Source organism: Grus americana, chromosome 20 (assembly GCF_028858705.1).
Source record: "Grus americana isolate bGruAme1 chromosome 20, bGruAme1.mat, whole genome shotgun sequence".
Taxonomy (NCBI): Eukaryota; Metazoa; Chordata; class Aves; order Gruiformes; family Gruidae; genus Grus; species Grus americana.
In genome coordinates, this window is record NC_072871.1 from 1,769,664 (window position 1) to 1,780,878 (window position 11,215).

Here is an 11,215-nt window from a genome sequence, read left to right on the forward strand (position 1 = left end):
AGAGGTCTTTTCCAACCTTAAAGATTCTATGATTCTTAGATGCTTCCAGAAAACCTGAATGAAACCCTTGCTGGAGATGTGTTTTTAGCCAAGAGTTAGAATCCCTGCAAAGCTGTAGATTTCTTCCTTTGTTGCCTTTCTTCCTCACTCCTCTGTTAGAAAAGGCCTCTCATAGAGCCGTCGTGAAGGCCCCGCAGAAGCTTGCAGTGCAGTCGAGGTACTGGGTTTCACGCCCCTTGTTCTGTCCCCCTCAGCGCGTCCGAGCAGTTAATGTACGGTTTGGTAAATGCCTGATTATGGTAAATCTACAGGCTACATAGTGTTGCTGTGTGGTTACAGTCCCATTAAGATTCCTACTTAAAAGTAGGATAAAATTCCCTTGGTTTTGTGGTTTAAGGATTGAGGTCAGCTTCTAGAGTTGGTTCATAACTCAGTGGGCAGGGAAGTTTCAGTTGTTTTTAAGAAACAGTTATCACCTTTTTGAGGACTTGGGTACAATATTATAATATATTGGCTTATTATCCTTACTCTCCTTTGAATTCCTCTGATTTAAAACCCAAGTGCTACAAAAGGCTTCATGTTTTACCCAGTAATTCATCTTTATCGTCTTTTAGAGATAGGGAAATGAGCAGTAATATTTTAAGTGATTGCCAAAATGTATCATAACTGTAGTGAGCCTCGCTAAGGAAAGTCAAAAGAGGTGAAAAATGACATTGAGTATTTGCAGCTCCTCCAGAGAGCTTCGCTAGGAGGGAGATGGTGTATGCAAGGGCAGAGGAAGGGATGGACATCAGCCCAGCAGCGAGGGGCGGATGACGGCCACGTCTGACCCCCGTTTGTCACTGGAGAGAGGTGAGCCTCCGTAGGGTGCGAGTCACCTGCCGAAATGGCTCCGCTGGGATAAGAGAAACAGCACCCTCGGGTCCGGCCGTGTGAAGGGAGCCACGGGGAGCAGTGCTGATGGCTTCCCACCATCAGACGAATCCCCCCCAGCTGCCTGGCAGGGTGAGCGGCTGCGGGACGAGCACGGAGGGACTGAGCTTTCTGGGAAAGAGCTGGTGATCCGAGTGGCCTGAGGAGCCCCAAAACTCATCAGCTTGGTATTTCTTACTGGGAAGGTGAGCTGGACTAGGAGATAACATTAGTCTGAGCGGCAGATGACGGGTCCCCATTCTGCCTCTGACTAGTTACAAGCTGGTTTGTGTTTGTTTCTGTGTGTTAATAGTCACAAGGAGAAATCAAGGGAGAGAAAATTGTGTCTGTCCCAGAAATGGTTATATGTCCTATTTCATCCTCTAACTTTTATCACCAATTGGTAACAAGCTCAAACATATTCATTGCTGTAACAAATGCTTCTTTTAAAGAAGACCATTTTAAAATTGCCCACTATATGGGTTACAGTAATTCAGGCTAATATTTCAGTTAAATCATGACATTACAGCTGTGCATCAAGCAGCATGTTGAACGTTCATCACAATCTATCCTGGGTTTTATGGCCCTTCGACTGCCCTGGGGATCAAATACGTCACGTACTCGTTGTAGACATAGCCTGTCGTTGCGTTTCTGTGTCTGCACTTGATAACAAAGCAGAAAGTGCTGATTGCTGAGACGCCAAGAGTATGAAAATAATGGGTTCAGGAGGGCGGCTCCACAAACCGCCCGGGTTATGGAGCAGGACCCATCAGCTCTGCGCATTCCCCCAACCTGGTGCGAGGGCTCAGTTCCAGGCTGAGCTCCCAAGGGCCTACGAGATCTTCTGCTCTTCCTCTGAAAACTCTGGTGTCTGGTAAAACCCAAGACTTTATTTTTCATCTGACCTTTGTTTCAGTAGATTTATTTCTATAAAATAACAAGTATTGCAGGGTCCCACTGGGGTGTTTGTCTTTTTCTTTCTTTCTTTCTTTCTTTCTTTCTTTCTTTCTTTCTTAGTCCATTAGAGTCACTTAAGTCCTTTAGCTCTGCTATCTTCCCAGGATAACAGCTGGTATTTTTAACTTGCCATTATTAGTGAAGGTTTTGATGCTCTATATGTTTTAGTTCTTCAGCTATTTCTGGAGTGTTCAACATCTGAGAGAGCTGAGCACGGTTTCTTATCATCTTGTTTCCATGTCGCAAGCATTGAATTTTTACTTAAAAACTCCAGACTTTTAATTATCTAGATACTTTTCCTTTCCTTTCATCATTCACCACTGTTTATCTCATCTCAAAAATGCAAATACTGAAGACGCAAACAACAGGAACCTTACATGAAGTTCACTTGAACAACCCTTGCTCTTCCCCAGCGCGGAATAATGCGATACCATTAATTGGATCTCCTCGGGGAAGTTTTGTCTACTGAAGTGTTATTCATAGTCAAAGCTAAATATAATCTAGCAGACTACAATAGTGACTGTCTTTCTCCTCTAATTTATTTAATAAAGATTGTGCCAAAGAGAATACTTTCCTCCTTGGAAAAAAAAAAAAAAAAAAACCAGCAGAAAGGTTTTAGAGTAGGTTTCAAATGAATGTGAGAGGCTTCTCCGCCTTGCGTTCACTGATGGGAGTGTGGGTTTTGTCCTTACGCGTAGCAAGAGGAAGAGTTTAAACGTTAAATTCCTCTTTGCAAAGCATCAGACAAGTGCTGTTCCAGTCTTGGTGCAAGGACTTTGGGGCGCAGCCGCCTCAGCCAGCGTCCCCTAGCAGGCTTACACGCGGGATTGTCTGGACGTCAGCGACCCGAACAGACGCTCCCACGGGTACGGTCGCACGTACGATTGTCTTCATCCTCATCTGTCCTCGCAGCCCATCTGCGGGAGCGCGGGAGCTGATGGTGGTTTTCCTGAAGCACCTTTTGGCTCCGGGATTTTGCTCAGCTGTTCATACCGTGCCCTGGACTTTGGTCCCCTCCAGCGCCAGTCCCCGTCTGCTCTGCGCCCCCAGGACAGCCTGGCCCATGTCTGTGTGAGCGCTGGGTGCAGCCGCTTTGTCCGCTTGGTAAGAGTCCACGTTTTTAGAGTACAGGCGGTCGGCTCGAGCGTTGCTGTGTCTGCTCGGTGGCCAGAGTTTGCACATATCCCTTGCTTAGTCATATGGCACAAAATGAAGATGTAGATGCTTTTTTTTCCTGTCCTGGGGAACAGCCTTCTGCAAACGCTTCGCTGGGACCATTCAGGTCAGGTGTTCAAAATGAGACCGGACTGACTCACCCTTCTTGACGGTTCCTTAATGGTCACGCTGAGCTTCTGAGCTTCCTGACTTCTGTATATTTTAAAGTGTTTGTCCTAAGCTACTGCTGTTTCATTTCATGCAGGTATTTTTTAATTCCCTCTGGGCTTTTCTCTGTCCACCGCACCCCACCAGCAGTTTGTCCCGGATCCGCGCCTTGCTTTAGCTGTGCTAAATTGCATCAAAAGTTAGTTACAGATTAAAGGTCAACTGAGAGCAATCTGCTGCAGCTGTAATGGGCTGCTGCTGTGACCCCCACGGGGCTTGTATGATTCATAGTATCGATGCTTTTGCCAGAAGAGCAAAGAATTGCTCATAAAACCCTGTGTTAGGAAACTGCCCTGTCTGGAAGCACGGGGGCAGGTCTGGGCATTTAGAAAGCCGGCTGTCGCAGCAATTCCCGGCAGCCCAGTGCCGATACCATGCCCCCTGCCAGCTCTTCCCCGTCTCTCTCCTCTGGGGTGGGGGTTGCCCTTGTACTAATTAAAATCTTTGGTTTTAAAAAAAAGGTGAGAGGTGTTCAGGTTGCCATCTGGTGACTCTGCCTGGCCCCGGGGACGTAGGTGGGGCCGCTCGCAGCATGCGGGAAGACCAAAATGGTTCTTAAATGCCAAAGTTGGGTTTTGTTACAGGAGAAACTGGAGCAGGCAACTTCGTAAAATAGAGAACACTCAACCCACTGCTTGGGTGAGACAGCGTAAAAATAGAAAGGGTTTCTTAAAAAGAGGAATTACAGTGGGAAATATTTCTCCTTGCGGGCAGACCACATACCTCAGGCTCTTGCTCGCTGCAGCACCTCCAGCTCCACGGCTTGCCGGGGTCCTGGGTGGGTCCTGGTCACCCCAGTGCCTGGGCTGCTGCCCGCCTGTCTGTGCAGCCCCCCACGGCATCGCTCGGCCAGCTCGGGGCTGGACCACCTGCGGCGTCCTGGGCGCTGGGGCCCTTCTCCTGGGGGCTGCACCCCCAGCCGCTCCCTGTCATAAAGAAACAGTGACGGAGAACAAACAAGTAAAATGAGCACTGTCTGTCACAGAGTCCAGACCCTCCGGTTCTTGTCTTTGTGGTCTTTTCTATAGTTTGCTATTTTTTTAATAAGGCTTCTTGTTGCGTGGATGGAGAAGGAGCCATTAGGGGTTGTTCCACTGTTTGCACTTGGGAATCCTCTCTGCCACCATGGAGCTTTCTGTCCGTTCAGTATTATTTTTAGATGATAAAAATGTTTGGATTTTTTTGTGTATATTTGTTAATATAGCTAAAATGTAATGCTGTGTTTCAGAACGTGACCTGTCCCACCACCTCTTTCACGGACCTGGCAGAAATCGTGTCCAGGATCGAGCCTGTGAAAGCACCCGTGGCAGACGGTGAGTCGGGGGATCTGGCCGGCGCAGCGGAAGCGTTGGGGAGGGCAGCGAGGCAGGGACGGCTGCTCGTTCCTCCTGCGCACCCTGTCTAACTGCTTTCTTCTAACACCCCGTGCTGTAAGCTGTGATGCTTCAGGGCTGGCTGCCGGCTCCGGGGTCTGCTGAGCAAAGCCGCAGTGGCCGCCTGCCTCCTGGCTTCGCCCAGAGCCTGAGCTTGCCCCGGGCCAGGCCCTCCGCGTCCCCCTCCTGCTGCCTCGGCCGGGAGGGGGTGGCACTCGGATGCTCCTGCTGCGGCGAGACGTCTGCTTCCAGCCCGCTGCCAGCGTGGTCCAGCGTGGTTTCCTGGTGGGAGTAATCCCTACTCAAATCAGGCTAATCTGAGTGAAATAACGTGTGTGGCAACTCCTGCAAAGACAGGCTTTCGTTCCCGGTCTTTGCAATGGCCTCGCTCTCTGCTCCGTGTCCTTTTGAGACAGGAGGAGGCTGATTTAAAGCTTTGACTGAAGGATTTTTTTTCCTGCTGTCGTGAGTAGGATCTGGAGTGACTCACTGGCTCCGTTGCTTTTTGTACGCATCTGTTTCGGGGAGCACTAGTGAGCTAATGAGGAACAGGTAACGACTCGTGCACCTTTACACGACGGCACTCGAGCGCCATGTGCCGCGGCTGTGCCCTGCGCACGCCGGAACCGAAGCTCGCTTCGCAACAAGGGTCAGAGCTTTGCGGGCCCGAAACCTCCGAGCGTTTCACCCGTGCTGGAGCTCTTTATAAACAGTCTCTCCCCCTCCTCCCAATTTCTTGTTCTTGCAGAGGGAAATCTAAAGTTAGCAGTCCTCCCATCTGTGACTGTTTGTAGAGATGTCCCTGTGGTAATTTGAAATGCTAATTGCAATCATCTGCCTTATGAAGAAAATATTAATCAAATGTGGTTGAAACAGCCATTGTGAATAAGAACGAAGAGTTCATGTAAGATGGTTATTTAAGGCATAGGCATCGAGACCCGCTAAGATGTAACCAGCGTACTGGGATCGATCTTCCTCCCCTCTGTGGTTTCTGGTGACGGATTCTCTGAACGTGGCACCGCTTTTGCTGAAGAGGATTGTGGAGCTGTCGGGGGAAGCGGTCTGTACTCAGGCGAGCTCGGATGGAGGGTGACTGCTCCCAGCAGTGGCCTCGCGGCTGTCAGATGGTTCCTCGTACGTGCTGGTGAGCCTTTGGGTTTGCCTGCTAGCGATGGCGGTGAAGACGGTCTGGCTGCGTTTGTCCCACGTAAGCAAGAAGACAGGGGGCTGCTTGGCAGCTGGCTGTGAAACGGCGCTGTCGAACGTGAAACCTTTTTTCTCCCTGGGAATCCCTTCCTGAGTGAGATCTCGGACTGCAGGGATTTAGAAAATCTCTGGCTGGGGGGGAGAAATGATGTCACTTCTAGAGAAAGAAAATGACAACGATCGTGTTCTGATTGACCAGGAGAAGGGGGAAGTGTCAGTACAAGGGCGAAAGGCCCTGACGGGCAGAGCCAAGCCTTCTGTAGGGAGAAAAGGCAGCCAGGTTTCTTCTCTGCTCTTGGGCAAACTGAGCGCAGTGGGGAAAAAAGGGGGGGAGGCTGTCCCTCGGGAAGGAGTGAGCAGGGGAAAGTTGGGCAAAGCCCCGCACTGGAGCCAGAGTACCTGTTCTGCAGGTGAGCAGGTGGGGAAGCGTCTGTAGGAGAACAGAAACTAATTTTCACAGCTGAGCTGCTGCAGTATTTGCGGCCATGTTTCTGTTCTGCATCCAAACACTTCCTTGATTGGGATTTTCTGTCTTTGTTCAGCTGTAATTGCATTTTACGCAGCCGTGACCAGGGCCAGGGGAGCACAGATGCCATCCTCCGAGGGTGGCTCAGCCACATCTCTGGTCACGCTCCCGCTGGTAAGGGATTTCTGAAAACTGAAGTTGCGTGGGCTCTTCGGTGATTTCCCCCGGCAGGTTTCGCGTCCCATTTCTCAAAGCAGCGATGCTCTGGGCTGTGCCCTCGGCCAGGTTTCACGGCGCGAGGCGAGGTAGCACACTGGCTGCACGTGATGGCTGGAGGGAGATCGAGTCGTGTAGCAGAGCAGTTGTAGCAAGAGCCGTTTGGGAAAGAGAAACGTTGCTCTTGGTGTCAAAAGCCTGGTCTGGCAGTACGGCTGGAGCAGGAGACATCCCAACGCCTCTCGGGGATGATGCACTTATCAGGCACCAGGTCACCCTCTGCGTCTTTGCTGCTTAGGAAGTGCTTTTATCAAGAAGCACTAAGGCACCTTAATTTGTGACAAGCTACCAAATTCCCTGATGTACATCGAAGCCTGTCAGTGTTACTGAAACAGAAACCCTCCAGCCACACAGCACCGATTTCCTTCAGATGTGTGCTGCCGGCAGAAATCAGGCGTACGTAAAAGAAATGCTGCAAGCCGCTGAATCACAAAGCAGATCTTTGGCACGAGAAGCGTGACCTTCCTGCTGGACACGCTCCCTCCCCTGACACTTGGGTACCGGCGGTGTCATCTCCTCTTCACTGGCTCGTTTTCCAGCTGCCATCTCTGGGTGTTGGTGTGTCGAGCAGGGCAACGAGGCCGTGGTCCTGCTTGATGCTTCTGGGAGGTTTTGGAGAGTAAAGGAGCCCCCTGAGCCCCAGCTCGAGGGGGGCAGTGGAAGATGATCCTTGGGGACAGCAGGACCTCCCTCTCTGCTCCTTTCCCTCTAGTCCTCCAGCACCCGCTGTTTCGGATGTGAGAAGGGACACCCCTCTCTTGGCTTTTAGTATCTGTACAAAGACCGGTTAAACGCTGCGTAGTGCTTGGAAAATCAGGGAGTTTGGTTTTGGCGGCAGTGAGTTTTACTGGAGCTGTAAACTGCAAACCATCGTTTGTGCTGTCTGCTGCTGTTCAGATGAGTTTCCAGCTTCTCTGGTGTGTTTTATCAAAGATTATCAGTAATGGTTTTAGTATAAGCTAACGATAATTCTCTGATCCACATTAAAAAACCCATAATATTAAAAAATAAAAAAAAAAGAACAAATGTCTTTAATGCTAATGTTCTAGCAGTCAGTTGTAGTTATCATGTTAGATGAAAATGCTGTGGAACAGACTGTGCTCTTGTCTTCAGCATGGAGCAGATGCTATTGACTGTTCCCAAAAGAAATACTTAATCAAGAATCCACTTTAATCACAAGCCACTTTCTTCACTGGTGGGCTGAACACCAGGTATTGCTTCAGCAACTTGAAGCACACTTGAATTAACTCATGAACGGGGTGGAAAACCTAGTGTCACACAGAACTGACTGTCTGCCGGTTTAATGCCTTAACTTGCATTCTGCGTGCCAGGAACCGTGCGGAAGGAAGGTGGCCATCCACCGCTTGCTTTGTTTCGCTGCCTGCATGCCTTGGTTTGGGGCCGATGGCGGGCGTCTGCCTGGGCACGGCTCGCTTGGTGATGGTTCTGGCGGCAGGCGACTCTCCTGCTGCCTGAGGGACAGACCCAAAGAGATCTCCAGGTGCTGGAAGAGGCACCGTGCAGACTCTGCACGGATGTATCTCGGTCCTTGGGAGCAGGTTTTGGTGCTGGGGGCTTGGTGCATGTCCTGCTGCTGACCGCCGTGCCTCTGTGCACAACTCTTGAGCTTCTCTAAATTATGGTAATCTGCTGGATTACCAGAAAAGCAGGTCCTTGTCCCCTGGTGGAGAGGAGGGGGGTGTAAATGTCGCTGTCCCCTGCAGACCAGAGGTTGAGACACGTACTGATCGTCTCTGCCCCAGGAAGAGCTCACCCCATGCCTGGAAGTCCCTGTTTCCAGTGAGTCTGTGACCGATGTGTCCAGGGGAGTTTGGTTTGGTGGCCCACAGGCATGGCTTCTGAAGGGGTTCTGCAGGTCTCGTCTGGGCTGACGGGGCGGGGAGCAACTACTCCGTGAAGAGCGTTCACCAGGGAGCATCTCCCCATTGCCAGCGCTTGTGTCCCGTCGGGCTGGGCGGCCAGCGCCCACCAGGATAACGCAGACAGTTTGCTGCTCCTGCTATGGGCTCTTCAGATTCTGGAGGGCTCCAGGACACCAGCTCACACGCAGGACACGGTTTATTTTGTGATCTGGCTGGAGAGCCGGTATCTGTGTTCGAGTAGTCGCAGTTCACCGAGCTGCAGAGCTGGCCAGCAGTCACCCTGCCCTGCGCCGCTGCTCACTGGAGGCAGCTATCGGTCCTCTGCCAGTCTTCTCTGCCTCTCCCAACACCAGTTAAAACCAGTGTGTTTTCTCTCCTCTCTCTTTAGATGAGTCAGACTACCAGACTGAGTACGAGGAAGAAATTCTGGACAACCAGAAGGATGATTATATCAATTTCATAAGCAACCAGGTTGAAGAAGACTCTGACTCGGTACGAACTGCCCTGGAAACAGGCAGTGCCTGTGTCCTTGCTGCGTCCCGTGCGAATGGTGCGCGGCGGGCGTGAGGTGGAGGTGTCGGGAAGGGTACGGAGTGAAGCACCTGGAAGGGACTTGCTGAGGAGGGCTGTGCAGGAATAAGTTTGCTTTTCATGTAGTACAGAGACTAAATGACACGTGTTCACCCTGTTCGGGTCAGTCATCTGCGGCGGTGCTGCGTGTGGCAAAACCCGGCCACACTTAGAGCCTCTCCCACCGCTCCGGGGGTTTGGTCGTGAGGGGCGTCAGGGCTGGAGAGCGTAGGGCAGGAGGAGAGGCTGTGCGAGCCGCTTCCTCCAGTGAAGAGAGGATCTGGCTGCTGGCTGCACCCGCCTGCTGGTGGGTAGGGAGAAGGCAGCAAAGAGACAAGAGGTGACAGACACAACTTGCATGAAAGGAAATCCTCACTGCGTACAGGAGAAAACATTTCCCAGTAAACGTGGCTGAGAACTGCAACGGGCTGTGCAGGGAGATGGTGGGAACTCCACCCTTGCAGGAACTTGAAAACCAAGTAGATGTCCCAAAGAACCAGACCTAGCGTTAGACTGAGCCCTGCTTAGCGCAGAGAATCGTATTCTACCCTCCAGACGTCCTTTCCAGCCAAAGTAGTTTGATCCTGTGGGGCCGCAGGAAAACCTGCACCACGAGGCCGGACTTCACCCGATGTTGCCCCCAGCCTGAGAAGCAAAGCTCTGAAGGGTCGTATCCCTGCTGCTCTTACTCTGCTTCGAGCGGCCGGTGGGTTTAAAAGGTGAAGCTGCCTGTTGTGTTGGACACGAACAGCTTCTCAGCAGTTTGGGAAGGCGCTGGCTGGGTAACTGCCCACGTCAGGGTGTGAGTGTTTGCGTTGGTGTTTGGCTGAGGAGCTGGAGCGATGGCGTGAAGATTTTGTTTGCTAGGCTGATCTCCGGTGGGTAATGGTTGGTGGACAAAGAAAGGGCGGAGGGGAAGAGGACAGATTTATCCAGCTCAGAGAGGATGCTGAAGAACGAATTTGTGCTTTCTTTTTTTTTTTCTCCTTCAGGATGAAGATATGCAGATAAGAAAGCGCAGGAATCTCCCCAACGTGGATGGCCAGGCAAGAAGCACGGGAGAGCCAGGCTAGCACTTGGAAGAGTCTGACCTTGCTGGCTGAGAGCTACATCCCATTTGTACTGACAGCAGCCGGTTTTATTTATTAAATATTTAAAAAACCCAAAACAACATCTAGTTGAAATTAAGCAAGCTTTCCTCCTTCTCCAGGCAGGGTGTGGGGCATCCAGCTGCCAGCACTGAGCACAAATCCCTGCCTCATGCCCAAGGCCCTGCGGAGCTCCCACGAAGGGCGGCCGGCGTGTGCCGTACTCCTTCGTACCGGTGCCGGTATGAGCGGCCGGTTATCAATCACTCTGAGACTGGCAGAGGGGGAACGCACGGTTAAACGCTGCCTTGATTTTTGCTGCTGTATGTTCTAGTCGCTGTTTTTCCTGTGAAGGCCCAAAGAACGACGGGATATTATCCTGCCGTGTGCTGAAAAGGCTCCAAGCAGCAGCGCTAGAGAGAGGGAGGGTTTTGTGGGCCGCAGCAGCAGCAGCGTTGCTTGCTTTTCATTTGAATCGGATAACTGTAATTAACTCCTCAGTGACTTTCAACCATGTACGTGTGAGCGGTACTCTGACAGGAGCAAGTCTGAATGCGTTTCACTTGAAATCTAAACCTAAGAAATCAGTTAATGTGAATGCTAGCGTAGAGCTGTGTCTTCAAGCCATCAGCAGAACGTTCACTGACAGATCATGGAGCTGACGTTTGCCGGGCAACTCTGGAATCTCTACTTGGCTGGTTTTGCCCTGCGAAATAAAGTTATTTTGCTGGATTGAAATGTCTGCGTGGTTCTTTGTGCTGGGTCCCACAAAGAGAAGGTTGTCAACAACTAAGAGCCCAACTTGGCTCTGCCTGTACCCCCCTGCAAGGAGGGGCGGGCGGTTTCAGTTCCCCCAGCAGGAGCCACTCGCTGTACTGTCAAGCGCTGGAAAGAAACCTGCAGGGCCGTTCCCTGGCAGCGGTCAATGGGAGTTGGACCATGTTCACAAGTCCCCCGGTGTTTGCTCTTCTTGTCTCACATCTGTCGTTGCTGATAGCTCCACCTGGCTGGATAATCAAGCTAAGTCTTGCTTTATGTAACTCTTCTGCTCAGCACCAGCTCTAGGTGTTGTTGCCTTGAGGGGACTTGTCATCCAACCGG

At 51.3% G+C, this 11,215-nt stretch overlaps 1 protein-coding gene across 3 annotated transcripts in view; it reads left to right on the forward strand.

Moving 5' to 3' along the window:
* PNPLA7 (patatin like phospholipase domain containing 7) overlaps nucleotides 1-10,846 on the forward strand; it is a 126,493-nt gene extending 115,647 nt beyond the window's left edge. For all 3 annotated transcript variants that reach the window (XM_054848335.1, XM_054848336.1, XM_054848334.1), the window contains 3 exons: nucleotides 4,481-4,565; nucleotides 8,845-8,948; nucleotides 10,019-10,846. In XM_054848335.1, the coding sequence (XP_054704310.1) occupies nucleotides 4,481-4,565; nucleotides 8,845-8,948; nucleotides 10,019-10,099 (270 nt within the window). In that variant the 3' untranslated portion in view covers nucleotides 10,100-10,846. The remainder of the gene's footprint in view (nucleotides 1-4,480; nucleotides 4,566-8,844; nucleotides 8,949-10,018) is intronic.
* The last annotated feature ends 369 nt before the right edge of the window (nucleotides 10,847-11,215 follow it).